Below are 14,451 nucleotides of genomic sequence, written 5' to 3' on the forward strand. Positions count from 1 at the left end.
AAAGAAGACATGGTACATATATACATGATGGAATATTACTCAGCCATAAAAAAGAATGAAATAATGCCATCTGCAGCAACATAGATGGACCTGGAGATTAGTATACTAAATGAAGCAAGTTAGAGAAAACCAAATATCATATGATATCACTTATATGTAGAATCTAAAAAAAAATGATACAAATGAACTTATTTACAATACAGAAACAGACTCACATAGAAAACAACAAACTTATGGTTACCAAAGGGGAAAGGGAGGGGAGGGATAAATTAGGAGTTTAGGATTAGCGGACACAAACTACTATATATAATAGATAAAAAACAAGGTCCTACTGTATGGTATAGGGAACTATATTCAATATCTTATAATAATCTATGATGGAAAGAATATGAAAAAGAATATATATAGGAAAAGAATCTGAAAAAGATTTATTTCTTTTCTTTAATTAAACTTACCAATGTCTAAAGTTTACCTTTTCTCTCTTCTGGAACCACTCAAAGACCTAAATTTTTTAACTCTAATTCCCCACCCTACTGTATAGCACTTTAGTCCTACATTGATACTATATTAACCCCACAGATTAAACATTATTATTATTATTATTTTATATAGTTAATAATAGTTTAAGTTTACCCATAATGTACCATTTTCTTAGTCTGGAAATCCTTCTTGCATCTCAGACATTACGTCTAGGATAATTTTTCTTCTTCCTTAATTATATCCAGTAGAAGACCCTTTAGTGAGTCTGTTCCTCCTTTAATGGGTCTGTTGATAATGGTGTTTTGCAGTTTCTATTAGTCTAAGGACAATTGTTTCTGTTGCATCTGGTTCATAGTAGCCCATGTCATTCTCTTACTTTAAACCCTCCCTCGGCTTTTCACTATATTTTCACTACTCCTTAGCACAGCCTACAACATCCAACCTGACCTGGCTTGGCAAATTTTCCAGTCATATTGCTCCCACTTCCCAGACTCAAGGTCATCTGCTACCATGGCCTTTTTACTCTTCAAATGTTTACTCATATATTTACTGATTTAAAATTTTTAAAATTAAAGACGGTATGGGCTGAATTGATCCCCCTTGAAATACTGTGTTGAAGTCCTAACCCCAGGATCTCTGCCCTACTGCTCAGGAAATATTCTTAAGTCAACTGTCCCCCATCCCTCAGCCATACGTGACTTCAAAGAGTAGGCCATGTAACACCCTGAGTTGGTGAGGGAGGCCACAGAGGTTCTGGTTAAGACTCTCACCTCTTGTGCCTTCAGGCCTGTGCTCCCTTCCTTAATCTCACCTAGATGCATCCTCTGAGTGTACTGTCTACTACACGCCAGCATCAGCTTATGGTGATTTGTTTCAGCAGTGATAGGATACTCATATAGGGAAGGTGGGTGGCCCCTGTTTGCACTGGATTCACTCTTTGGGCTGTGGCATTATTATTCTGGCTCAGATGCAAGCAGGTAGAGAATTAGGGAAGAAAGGAGGTGGGAGGGACATAGAGCTGGACTTGGAACTTTGCCCAAGGCCAGCTGTGGCCACTTCTGTCCCCTCTTTTGACCCTTTTTGCTTCCTCATCAGAGCTGCTGTCCCTGTAGCCCCCAGGCTCCACACTTGCTTTTGTCTTTTTGGGAAATGGAAAAAGAAAAACACAACTGCAGAGGCTTCAGGGATTCTGAGAGGTACAGGGCCAATGGAGAGGAGAGAGGGATAGTTATGGAAGGAACAAAGGCTCAGGCCAGCGAGAGACACCTGTGGCCCTCAGACGCTGCAAGGCATCTCCAGGCCCTGAAAGGGATGCTGACTAATTTCAGGAGATGATGTCTCCCAGGTGCCTCTGGGACCCTGCTTCTCAAACAGGGCCCATTTGAGCATCTCTAAGGTGCCAATCCACTCAGTTTTCTCAATAAAGGAATGGTCAGAACAGCTGATGCTTACTGAGATTTATCACGTAACAGGCAAAGATCCAGGAGCTGTGAGGCAGTGACTGAGTCGGTTCTCACCACGTCTGTATGTGGGAGGGGCCCTTATCCTGGCCCTCCTTCCAGATGAGGAAGCCCAGACTCAGGATGCTCACCCACCCACCAAGGTCATATAGGGCAGGTGACCAAGCACAAGGCTGCCGTAGAGGCCAGGCTCTTAGCCAGCACCCCGAGCAGCCCTGGATGGCTGGGGAGCAAGGATCCCCACTGCTTGCCCCCTGGGATTCAATAAAACTATTTTTGTTTTGAAAGGAAAATAAAGAATCATGTTTTATTTTTCCCCTAAACATTTTTGTTTTCTTGGTTGGAACCTTGGGCAAAGCAAGGGCCTGTCCTTGATCATTGGTCTGGGCTTACCTGGCTGCAGGGAGGAGTGGTCAGGGTGACAGGGAGGCACTCTGGGCCTGGCCTTCCTGACCACACATGATGAAGGCAGCCTTGATGAATGTACCAACAGGAAAGGGATTTTCAACCCTTCTTCAGAAGGAAAAGGGGTCTGGGTCTATCTTCCTGGTGTCTAAGGACCCGAAGGTTCCAACACTTTCAGATCCTGGGGAGAACTTCACTTAGCAGCACTTGGTAGGAAGGAATGATGAAGAAAGGACCCTTTGAGAGCCTGAAAACTGCCACTGATTTCAGATTTTCTTTCATATCTCGGAGACATATGCACTTCATAGACGTATTTCATTTAATCCTCACTCTTCAGTTTCTATATTATCCTCATTTTACAGGCAAGTAAACCAGGGCACAGGGGCTCGTGGCTAGGACACAGCCAGGATTCTAACCAGCCATGTCCCATTCCACAGCCCAGGACCTCAACTACCACTGATACATCTCATCTTAGAAAAGCTCCACTTTTGAGGCAAGAGAAATTGAGGGACGATGGAGACAGATGGAAATATCCAGAAAATGAGGACCCCTCAACCCTCTTGTAGCCCTTCTTCCAATCATAATACTGGACAACTGACGCTTATCACAGAATAATCACTGTGAGAACAACACATGTTTCTTTGCTGTAGGGCTGGGTTCCCTTAGGCCCTTGTATTTGATTTATTTATAATCTGATTTGGAAACGAAAAGGCAAAGCTGTCCTTGGAGACCGTGCAGCCTGTGCTCTACACTCTAGCATCGCCTCAGCTTGCGGCTCTGAGCCTGGGCACAGACATCAGCCGGGCCAGCATCTGCCTGGCTCTCTCTGGCCTTTTAGAAGCAAGGCTTGGTTCAAGCCTGGGCTTCCCCATGCTCCTCTTTCATACCAGTGCCACGAAGCATCGTGTGTTTATCCAGCTGAAACATCAGGCCGAAAAGAGGCCGACTAAGAAAGGGCACGTTCCTGCAGTGCTGGCCGAGCCAGCCCTGTACCCAGCCCCGATGGGTCCGCCCAGCTTCCTCACCATGTGTGGACTGCCCTCCACCAAAGTCAGTTGAGAACCCTGTCGTGCCTGTGGACTCGTACGGATGAGCAGGCTTCTCAGGTGATGACTGGATTCCCTCTTACAGAGTGTTTACCTAACACACTTGTCCACCCCCACTTCTTTTTGCAGTCTTGTATGACATGTGGGCCAACTCGGAACAAAAAATATGCCCAGATAAGAGAGATGCTTTGAATGTCTGAGTCAGAATTGCCTACAAAATCACACACATACACACGTACTCACTCCCACATGCACACACAGGCACACACACATGTACACACACACTCACTCCCCCCACACGGCGGATGTATGTGTGCTGTGACAGGCAGGAATGTTGAGAGTGTCTAGGCCTCCTCATACTCTGCCCAGTAGAAGAAAAAGAAAATCCTCTTTTATGCTTTTGTTTCTTTTACTGGTTGCGAGGCTTAGAAGAATTCTGACTGGAAAAGAAAGATTTGCATTGTATGCCTGATACAAGTGACCTTTAGCCAATGAGTGGTTCATGTTTTTCTGGCGGGTGGCACAGACAGAGCCTGTCTGGACAGCAAGTGGCGTTTTTTTTCTAATCAAGGTGATATTTATGCCTTGAACTGTTCCACTTGGCAGGTGCCAGGAAGCTGACAGAAAAGAACGTTAAACCAGTTATGAAATGACTCTCCTGTCGCTACAAATACTGGGGGTGGGGTTAATTAATGAGAAAATACCCTATGAGGATCTACTCTGTGCTACAGACTGTCTGGGATCCAGAGGCAATAGTACAGATGGCCTCCCTGGCCTCTCCAGGAATAAGAGCCAGCTGGGAAGTTGACCATTAACCATAATGTAATGAGACACCCAGTGCCTATTACTGGGGACCTCGAGGAGGGAAGGGTCTTGGAGAAGGCTTCCTGGAGAAGGATGTATAAGTTGAGACTTGATGAGGGAGCAGGGCTAGCTGGTGAGGACAGGGGGGGAGCTTCCAGCAGAGAGAGGGCGGTTAGACAAGAGCAGTGCTGGGCAGGAAAGAGGCTGGCATGGTGGGGAAACAGAAAGGTCAGCGTGGTGAGGGGAGACTGGAGTGAGGGGAGCCTGGAGAGGAACACGGGGCCAGTGAGCACTGAGCCTCGCAGAACGTGGGGAGTATTTGGTACTTTATCCCAAAGAGTGTGGGTGTCCTTCAAGGCTATAACCAGGGCAGCAATGTGCTCATCACTTGGCTGCTGACTGAACTGTGGCACAGGAGGGGAGGCCGAGAGCCCAGTCAGGGGCTGTCACAACAGTCCAGGCAAGAGGTGATGGGGGCTTGAACTATGGTAACAACGGTGGAAATAGGAATGAGAGGTTTTCAGAACGTGGAATGGGTAGCACTTGGTGATGGATTTGATGGGGTAGGATGGGGAAGAGAAGGGTATGGGAGAGGGAGGAATCTGGATGCCTCCCAGGACAATGACACCATTTACTGGGATGGGAGCCCTGGAGGAGAGGTGAGGAGGGGGCTGGAGGAGAACCTGAGTTTAGAGTGGGGCATGTTGGACACGAGTCACCTAAGAGACATCCAAGAGGAGATGTCAAGAAGGTGATGCACTTGGACATCCGAGGGGTTCAAGTGGAGATGCACATTTGGAAGCCTCAGCAGCAGGGGCTAAGTGAAGCTGTGGGTGGGCACACCTGCCAGGAAGAGCAGAGGGCCTAGGAGGGAGCCCTGCATCCTAGGACTCCAGCTCAGTTGCCCCTGGACAAGAGTGAGGAAGGAGTTGTCAGTCGAGGGGACGAGAGGAAAAGCAGGAGAGTATGGTGTTATTCAAGCCAAGAAAGGAATGTGTTTCAGGAAGGAGTTGGACAATTGTGCTGAATGCCCTAAGAGTTATCTTTCTGAAAAAGCTGACTCTGTCACTCTCCTGATTACACCTCTCACCAGTGCATCCAAGAAAGAGTCGAAGCTCCTCATCACAGACCACCAGCCTCCTCACACACTACTGCCCACTGACCTGCCCAGACTGGTCTCCTAGCTGTGGCCGTGCTGATGTGCACTCTGTGGACCATCTGCCTCTCCTGCAGTCTTTATCTGGAGATCTGCCCCACTCCCCTCCCTTCAGTCCGTATGGCTCTGAGGTCACCACTGCAGTCCCTGGCGTGAGGCATGTGGCCAAGCCAATGCTAATCAAGTGCTTTGCCCTCCCCTGACAGTGACTCGCCAGGGAGCGGACAGGAAAGGTTATTAAGCTGGTCCCATCAGAGTGAATCTCCTGGAAGTTCTGGGACCAAGGCTCACATTCCTTTCCCATGGCTGAGAATCTGCATGGACATGGCCCCAGGAGTGCTGGCAGCATGAGGTCACCATGGGAGAAAAGCCAATTCGAGAACATGGCTAACATGTGAAAGAGCGGAGCTGAGACAGAGACCCTGGCTCTGGGGACACTGTTTGAATCTTTGCTTAAGCCAGGCCAGAAGCCAGAATGAATTTGATCTCCTGAGTTGCTGGAACCAGTGAATGACCTTTGTTTTTCATTTTTGCTTAAGGTCTGGTTTCCTGTCACTGGCAACAGAATCCGTGAATCCTAACATATATATGCTGTTCCTGTTACTGAGAGTATTTCCACACTTCTCCACGTGGAACGTTTAACTGTGCCTCTCCGTGCAGCCTTCTCAGACTCCTGTGAGCATCATCCTTCCCTTGTCTTCCCTCAGAACCTGGCATTATCATGTGTCCTCCATGGTTTACACATCTGCTTCCCCAATAGCCTCAGGCCAGGGATCATGTCTTACTCACTTCTGTATTCCTGATGCCTCATACATTACCTGGTATCTAAGAGTTACTTATTAAATATTTTCTGAATAGTTCTCTGAATGAATGAATGAATGAATAAATGAATTATAAGCAGAGGCTCAATCTCAAGATATAGGAAGATACTAAAGAAAGGAAAACAAAGGTTAAATGAATGATTAAACCAATGAAAAATTAAGTGTACCATCCCCAGTACTGGCCAAGTACATTTTCAAAATGTCATTATTTTAATTATGGAAATAGCCTCTTGAAAATAAAAAAATAAATAAAGCATGTCCCTTGCTCCTAGATGGAATAAACTCATTTAGTTGTGCTACATCAGAATAGCTTCACACTATCTGGTGTTCAAAACTCATTAGGTCAGGTTGGCTAATTTTTTCCATAGTTATTTTAAACATTCACCATCTACAGAATTTCATCCCAAACCTGAACCTAATGAGTAGGCTCCTAATAAGCAGGCTCTGTCACTCAGGCCCGGGCCTGGCTTCAGTGCTACACTGGGTCACCATCAGATATCTATGGAAGACATCCAGAGCAAGCCATGGTTACCGTAGTAACAGGCACGGGAAAGGAAAGGATGGATGACTGTCGTACACAAAATGAGGACTGAGTACAGGAAGCATTGACTAGCCAAGAAACAAGAGACCTACCCAGTTCAGAACAGCCACTCAATGTTCAGGTGCTGAAAATTGAGCTGTCCAGACATCCAATAAAGAAATACAAGGAAGCCCATTTATCCTGGCCATCAACAAGACTTTGACCCAGATGAAAATGTTACTGAGGCCTGACTGCAACATGCTGTTTATGTTTTTCAAGGAGTGTTTTCCAAATTAAGTTGGATTTAGCTTCTAACTGAACAGGAGAGACACTTCTAAACCCAAATACCATGAAGACAGCTTTTCCCTTTCAGCACTCACCACTTACCACTACTTTGTACATAAGAATATGCCTACACAAGTATATGGGCCAGAATGAAACTCACTGACATGTGCAGAAGGTGACACTCAGGGCAGCACATACTCCATGCACTGTCCTACTCAATCTATGCATTGGGTTTGAAATGCTTATTAAGAGAACCCTACAAAGACTTTTTTTTTTAAGTGACAAATTGCTAAGGATCTACTAGATTCAAAATTAGAGCAGGCTTAGGGATATCATTTTGTTAATCTGGTGGCGACTGGGGCTTTCAAAGATGTTTTATCTGCTTTTCCTGTTTGGAAATCTAGGATGGACCATGACTTTAGGCTTGTTCCTTCTGTCAATGATTAGCTGTTAGAATTGAAAGTGTTCATGAAAGATGAGTATTGAGAATACAGGAAACCCAGTGCCAAACCTGAAGGAGAAAAAATGAAGAGCAGAGGAGAGCTCAGCGGGATGGCCATGCTGGTTGGTACCTTATCTTATTTTCCTCATCGTCCACCAGGAAGAACCAGCGAAACTTCACAACCAGGGGGCTGCAGTTCGTGATGGTGATGTAGCGGATCACCTCCAAATCGTTCAGGATACAGCCGAAATCCAGCTCCATGGTCTCAAAGCTGAGGTTGGGGTAATTCACTTCTCCACGCAGAAGCAGGCTGTCTACTTGCGGGTGCTCCACATACTTGATGGCTAGAATTTCTTCTGCCACCCAGTTATTCAAATCGTTTTTGCAGGAAGGGTCAAATTTGACCAGCAGGTCTTTTTCTTCACCGATCTCCAGTTTAATAGGCTACAAACAAGACAATGGGGAATTACTAATCTTTTTACTATGCATTTCCAACCTAAGATGTGAAAGAGGACAATTAAAGTTATCTATTATATTTATGTACAAACTCACATACATATACACACATACATACATACATATTAGCAGGAAATACATACATATATATATATACTTTATCCATAATTGTGCACCCACACTTATACATAATTAAACAGATATTGATGTCTATATATGTATCCATATCTATGTCTGTATCTATCTCTATGCACACACAGACATTTCTTTTTTTTGGTTGGGGGAGGTCATTAGGTTTACTTATTTATTTGTTTTTAGAGGAGGTACTGGGGATTGAAACCAGGACCTTTTGTATAGCTAAGCATGCGCTCTACCACTTGAGCTATATGCTCCCCCTCAGACATTTTTTAATAGTTGAAGATGAAAACAAAAAAATTTAGAGAGGAATTATTTGAAAGAAGAGATTTTGATAGGCTTTGTGAGGTTATAAGTATTGAGGAGTTGTAAAAGGAAAATCTGCAATGAATTATATTATAAATATTCTTAACTGAAAATAAATTAGATTGTAAAATGCTCTTCCTAGATAAGTGGAAAAAGTTCTTTGCTTAAGAAAAAATTTAATAGGCTTTCTAAAGGACTAGGGGAGGGGCTCTATATAGGATGACCCAGAAAGGAACGGATTAGGTAATTTAATTTTTCTAATGTCTGCAATTCTAACTGTTAAGCACAGTGTTATCCACTTTCTGCGGTATTCTATTCAACTTAAAATGACATTCCAGAGCTGTACAGAGTTCGTTTGGTAGATTTTGTTTGTTCTTTTCTCTCTTTGATTCAAATCCCCATGTGTTCCTTGATGCCCAGGCCACAGAAACACTTTCCCATAGAAAGCCTGGCTCTGAATTGGCTTTTTTAGGAATCGCTTAATTCCCACATTTCATCAGCAGGAAAGCCACCTCCTGGTTTTGTAGAAAGTGCCCTGAGGCAGTTGGAAGGAATGCACCCAGGAAGGAATCTGTTTACAGAACACTTCCCTCTCCAATGAGTTTTAAGGTTCAGGTATTTAACTGTGCACTTCAGTGACACAATTAGACAGTTTCAGTTGATAAAGCCAATCATCCGATTCAAGAGTCAGACAGAGGGTAATGACTCTCCAGTTGGCTAATGCCCTCTGAAAGCCCTGCCAGCCATCTGAATGGGCACAATTTAGAACCCATTCTGGTAGACCATGGCATCTGCAGCACTCGGTATCACAATGCTTGGTGTTTAAAATCTTGTAAGATTGACTCAACATTTTTTTCCCAGAGGAATGACTTTGTTGTTTTGTGGAAATGATACATACATGTAAAAATTCCCATTATATATAAAAGCACAGGGAGGAAGTTAGAAACTCATCCAAAGTTTCATCAGATAGTATTTCTCAGCGTTCACATTTAGTAAAACATTAGTCCAGACATGATAGATGGATAAATACAATTTTACAAAAATGGAATTAGACTAATTTATTTTAAAAAATCATGTTGGAATTTAAAAAAAACATGAAAAAAATTTTTATACAGGAGATACTAAATTTAAGATCATGGACTCTGGAGGCAGATGGTTTGGGTTCAAATCCTGGCTTGTCAGTTACTAGCTCTGTGAACTTGGGCAAAGTTGCTTGGCTTTCCTAACGCTCAGTTTCTCCATCTTTAAAATAGGGCAACAATACTACCTACCTCTTTTTAAGAAGATGAAATGAGTTAATATAATTATGATGTGTTCAGAGCGGTCCCTGGCACAGAGTGTATGGTATACAAATGCCAATTATTACCACCATACCTTTGTGATCAAGAGGATTGATGTAAAGTGTGGAGAAGTCTAAGGTTAGTCTAAAATCTTCCCTTGGTGGGCCTCTTCTTTTCTGCTTTGGTCATCAGTAAGACTGGTACCTTCACTAAGATATGTCTCCCTGTTGAATTCTGTATCATTTTGTCCCAGGACAAAGTATGACCTTATTTTTCAAAATCTTAAAAAAACTTCATTTTTATTTTTGAACAGATAGGACAATGAAAAGCATGTCACCTTTGTGCCCATCTCCCCACCTAGAACCAAAGCCAACTATTCTCCTCCCCTGAGGGAACCAAGGTTACGCAAGTATCTTGTCTACCCTTGCATGAATATAAAGACATTGTATGAATATAAAATCCCATTCATATATGTGTTCTTCTATTTTTTACACAAAGGATAACACACTATGCATTCCTGTTCTGCACTTTGCTTTTTCCACTGGAAGATAACTCATCAGTGGATAAGGAGCTGCCTCACTCTTTTTAATAACTGCATTTTATTCCATCATATAATTCTGCCACCATTTATTTAACCAATCTCCTATTGATGGATATTGGCTTCCAGTCTTTTGCTCTTATAATCAATGTTGCAATGTATATCCTTGTATATATGTCATCTTGTATATTGTGTCTATGTCTGTAGGATAAATCCTTAGGAGTGGAATGTCTAGGTCAAGGGATATGGGCATTTAAGATGTTGCTAGCTACTGCCACACTGTCTTGCAGTGCAAACTTCCCCAACATCATAATGGAATGCCTGTGTCCACGTGCCCTCCCAAGCATTATCTAACTTTTGCTCTTTGCCAATCTGATAGGAAAAAAAAAATTTCACAGTCATTTTAATTTGCATTTATTCTAACACGAGTAAAACTGGGCATATTTTCTTATACTTAAGGGCCATTTTCTTTTTCTTTTTGTGAACTCTCTATTCATTTCCTTTGCCATTCTTCTATTGGGTTGTTGGAATTTTTCCTGCTGATTTATAGAAGCTCTTTATTTTTAAAATTATATGTATGCTTTTATTAAAGTTATATGTGCAATTAATATAAAAGGCCAAACTCTACTACGAGAGTTACTACAACAAACTAGCTCCTGGCCCACCCTGGCATCCCAGCAATCTGGAGGCCACCATTCCTCAATTCTTGTTGAAAGGAGGGTCTACGGAATAGTTTTCCTGGGCAGAGAGGGGACAGTCATGCAGGGCACACAACCCAGATACCAGGGATTATGCTGGGCTACTGACACTGACGTAGGAGCCATTACATTTCCCTAAACATTTTGATGAGTTCCTCTGGGGAAGAGCATTTATCTTCATGTCTTGGGATAAAAGCCAGCCCATATCTTTTGAGTGGGGTTGGTGGGGACAGCTGCCTGGAGCCCAGGGAATCCCTCTGTTTTCAATGTTCTGCCACGCTTGTGGCCTCTAAGCCCAGGCTACTTGGGCTGAATGACTCCCACATCTTTGCAGCCTCACTGGAGAATTTTCTAGGCTTTAGATTTTTATGCCTTTTTGTCCACCCACTCCCTCCTCATTCTATTGTTGAGAATTTTTTTTAAACCTCTCATTATTTGCTACATTCATCATCTTCCTCCCCCCCCCCTTTTTTTATTGCTCTGGATGTCTTTCCTTTTGGACATCTCTATTTTATCTTATTAAGATTTCAAGAAGGACACGAGTGGGTCTAACCTACCACCCAGAAGGAGAGAGCTGCTCATGCCTGAATTTTCCTTTTCTCACCCATTTGTTTTTCTCTGCTCTGTGAGTTCATTCTTTTTCTCCTCTTTGAACACTGTAGTTCATCCTTGAGTTCTTTTTCAGGACAGGTCACATCATCTGTAAGTTCTTTGAGACCACAGAGTACCACCTGTTTGTACTTCTGGTTTCCTTCTATGTATACACGTTCCCTTGCAGTAGGTTTTCATCTGCCTCTTGCATATGATTATTTCCTCCTCTTATTTCTCTATTTAAAGATTTTAGCTATTTTCCCCTCAAATCATGCTTGAATGAGACCCACTAAAGAATCGGTGAGACAGGGCAGGGGAGGGTGGCACCACAACACTGTCTGCCATACCTTGTCCCCTCTCCTACAAAGATCCATCTCCCTAGACTGGTCAGCTCACAGCCTCCTCCCTCAGCCCAGTGGAGATTTCTCAGTATCTGGAGATGGGCTGGCTGGTTTAGGGTCTGGGCTTTCTTTGAGTATGGAGATTTGGTCAGATTTGAGGGGGACTGAGAGAACTGTGCTGTCATCAGTGGGAAGTCACTGTTTTCTCAAGATTGGCTTCATTATAATGGGCAGGAAGGAAAAGGCCATAATGATGAGCAGGAAGTTCTCACATCATTAATAATAGTTTTCCTACCAATGGATATTGAAATTTATTTATGACTCATTTTAGATGTTCTGTATTTTTCCCTTTGTTTCCTGGATTCTTTATATTTTTCTGGACTGAAATTCGGCAGTGTACTGATGTTATTCTCTTCCTTTATCACAGACACAGCCCCCCTCAGAGTTAGGACAGCCCCCTGTCTGGTTACCTCAGGAGTCAAGGGCAGCGGGGATTTATCAGTCTCACAGATAAAGAAGGGTCTGCTTGTTGAGAGCAACACGTTCACGGGCAGGGTGGAAATGTTCTTCACGACCAACGGTTTGTAATCAGGCTCCAGAATGGTGTTAGGTTTCTATAAAAAAGAGAAAGGAGGAAATAAACCAACTGATGGTAATATAGTAAGCCTTTGGCAACAAAAGTCTGACATTCATTATTAACGGCAGAATTAGCATTCTATTTATGTCTATAGATGTATAGATTTATATCCTCTATATCTATCTCTCTATCTAGATATAGATTATATCTATACATGTAGAATCACTTCTCAGCAGTCCACCATACTTTCCAAATGATTTATCTAATCTCTACAAGGGATTAATATAGATTGTCTGTCTGTCTGTCTGTCTGTCTGTCTCTCTCTCTATCACTGAGAAGTGATCCTACACATACCAGAAAGCATAGTTTAGATTTTCTTACTTTCTGTTGCCTGGTTAAAAAAAAACTCATACATGCCATGCCTCTGGATAAAACTATTACTAAAAAAGTTTCCAGGGTCATAAAACAAAGTCTAATAAATTAGTGACATCTTATGGAAGAAACTGTGTATCATTATAATGAATAAAACATTTTTCTTTTACATGACATTTTATTTCATGCTTAAAATACCATTTGTAAATATACCTTTCTTGCTATATTGACAAATGCAGATAACTATTTCCCGTAAATTTTCCTGATAACACTGGGATAGTTGATTTACAAGCATCTTTCACTCTGTTAGATCAAATTTCATTTTCAGCCGCAGAAAACATCAGAAATGAATCTTGGGATGAGAGTTTCTGGTTAGACTGCTCTCCTTGTTTCAATTTCAGTTAAATCCTCCTGATTCCATATTTTGCTCTGTCTCTGTCTCTGCTTCTTTGTCCAGCATATTCTTTCTTTCACTGTGGTTCTTAGAGCCCCTGGCTCTAGGTGAGCTTGGATGTCCAGTGTCCACAGAGTCTTAGCTATAACAAATATCATAGACTGGGTGGTTTAAACAACAGCCATTTATGTCTCATAGTTCTGGAGGCTGGGAAGTCCAAGATCAAGGTGCCAGCACATCCAGTGTCTGGTGAGAGCCCATTTCTTGGCTTCTAGATGGCTGTCTTCTCACTGTATCCTTACATACTGTATCCTCATGCTGATTGAGAGATCATCTCTCTTATCTCCTCTTATAAGGGCACTAATCCCATTCACAAGGGCTCCACCTCCATGACCATATCACCTCCCAAAGCCCCCACCTCCAACATCATCAATATAGGGAATTAGGGCTTCAACACATGGGTTTTGGGGGAACACAATTAATCCATAAAGTTGACTTGAGCCTTCCGCCTTGGTTGTACCCCCACAAGTCCTCGGTGCACTCCCAAAGTTCTCTCAGAGCTTCGGTCTGGCACTTGCCACGGGAAGCCAGCCACTGTCTCCCTCCCGCTCACAGGTAAGGCAGGTACTGAATTCACTCTGCATTCGCAGATTGCATACTACAGTGTGCGGAGGGGTGAAGCAGCACTTCCAACCTTCCCCCGGGCTGCTGTGTCACTGCATGTAGCTTTGAAGTGAAGAAGCCAGACTCGGTTGGTGTTGGCAAGAGGCCATTTGGAGGTTAGTGATGAGAAAGAGTCAATGCACAGAGAACCTGTTCTATTTTAAAATGACCCCTTCTTCTCTCTGGCTTGTTTGTCTCGCCAAATATCAGGAGACAGGATTTGCTGCTGGACTTCGTGAAGCAAACTGACTGCTAGTTTCAGTTGACCTTTTCAGTTCCACAGAGATGAAACCACATCTCTGTGGTCTATGAATGGTACCACAGTTACACAGCAGATCAAATCTGAGGAAACAGTGATAGAAAAATTCTTCCCATAGGCAGGGCTGGTATCATTATAGTCTAATGGACTAAATCAGATATACCGCCTTGAGCTGAAAGCAAGGAGACAGAATGGATAATTGGATGTTACATAATTAAATCAGAATACTGAGACTTAACAGGTTTCCTGCACACACTGGGTAATGAAGTTGCATTTCTTCATGGTCCCTGATATAGATTAAATGTGAGCAGGAAATGAACAATGAAAAATACAGTAGTAGGATAGATTTCAAACTTGTGATACTTGGGAGGAGGGAGAGAAGGGCAAAGACAAATAAACAGGGCATTGTGACCCAATTCATT

At 43.0% G+C, this 14,451-nt stretch overlaps 1 protein-coding gene across 1 annotated transcript in view; it reads right to left on the reverse strand.

Moving 5' to 3' along the window:
* HYDIN (HYDIN axonemal central pair apparatus protein) overlaps nucleotides 1–14,451 on the reverse strand; it is a 374,065-nt gene that overhangs the window by 130,951 nt on the left and 228,663 nt on the right. The window contains exons 24-25 of the mRNA XM_064489991.1: nucleotides 12,235–12,378; nucleotides 7,550–7,863 (exon numbers count right to left, since the gene is read on the reverse strand). Of these exons, the coding sequence (XP_064346061.1) occupies nucleotides 7,550–7,863; nucleotides 12,235–12,378 (458 nt within the window). The remainder of the gene's footprint in view (nucleotides 1–7,549; nucleotides 7,864–12,234; nucleotides 12,379–14,451) is intronic.

The sequence above is a fragment of the Camelus dromedarius genome, chromosome 9 (assembly GCF_036321535.1).
Source record: "Camelus dromedarius isolate mCamDro1 chromosome 9, mCamDro1.pat, whole genome shotgun sequence".
In the NCBI taxonomy this organism is placed as follows: Eukaryota; Metazoa; Chordata; class Mammalia; order Artiodactyla; family Camelidae; genus Camelus; species Camelus dromedarius.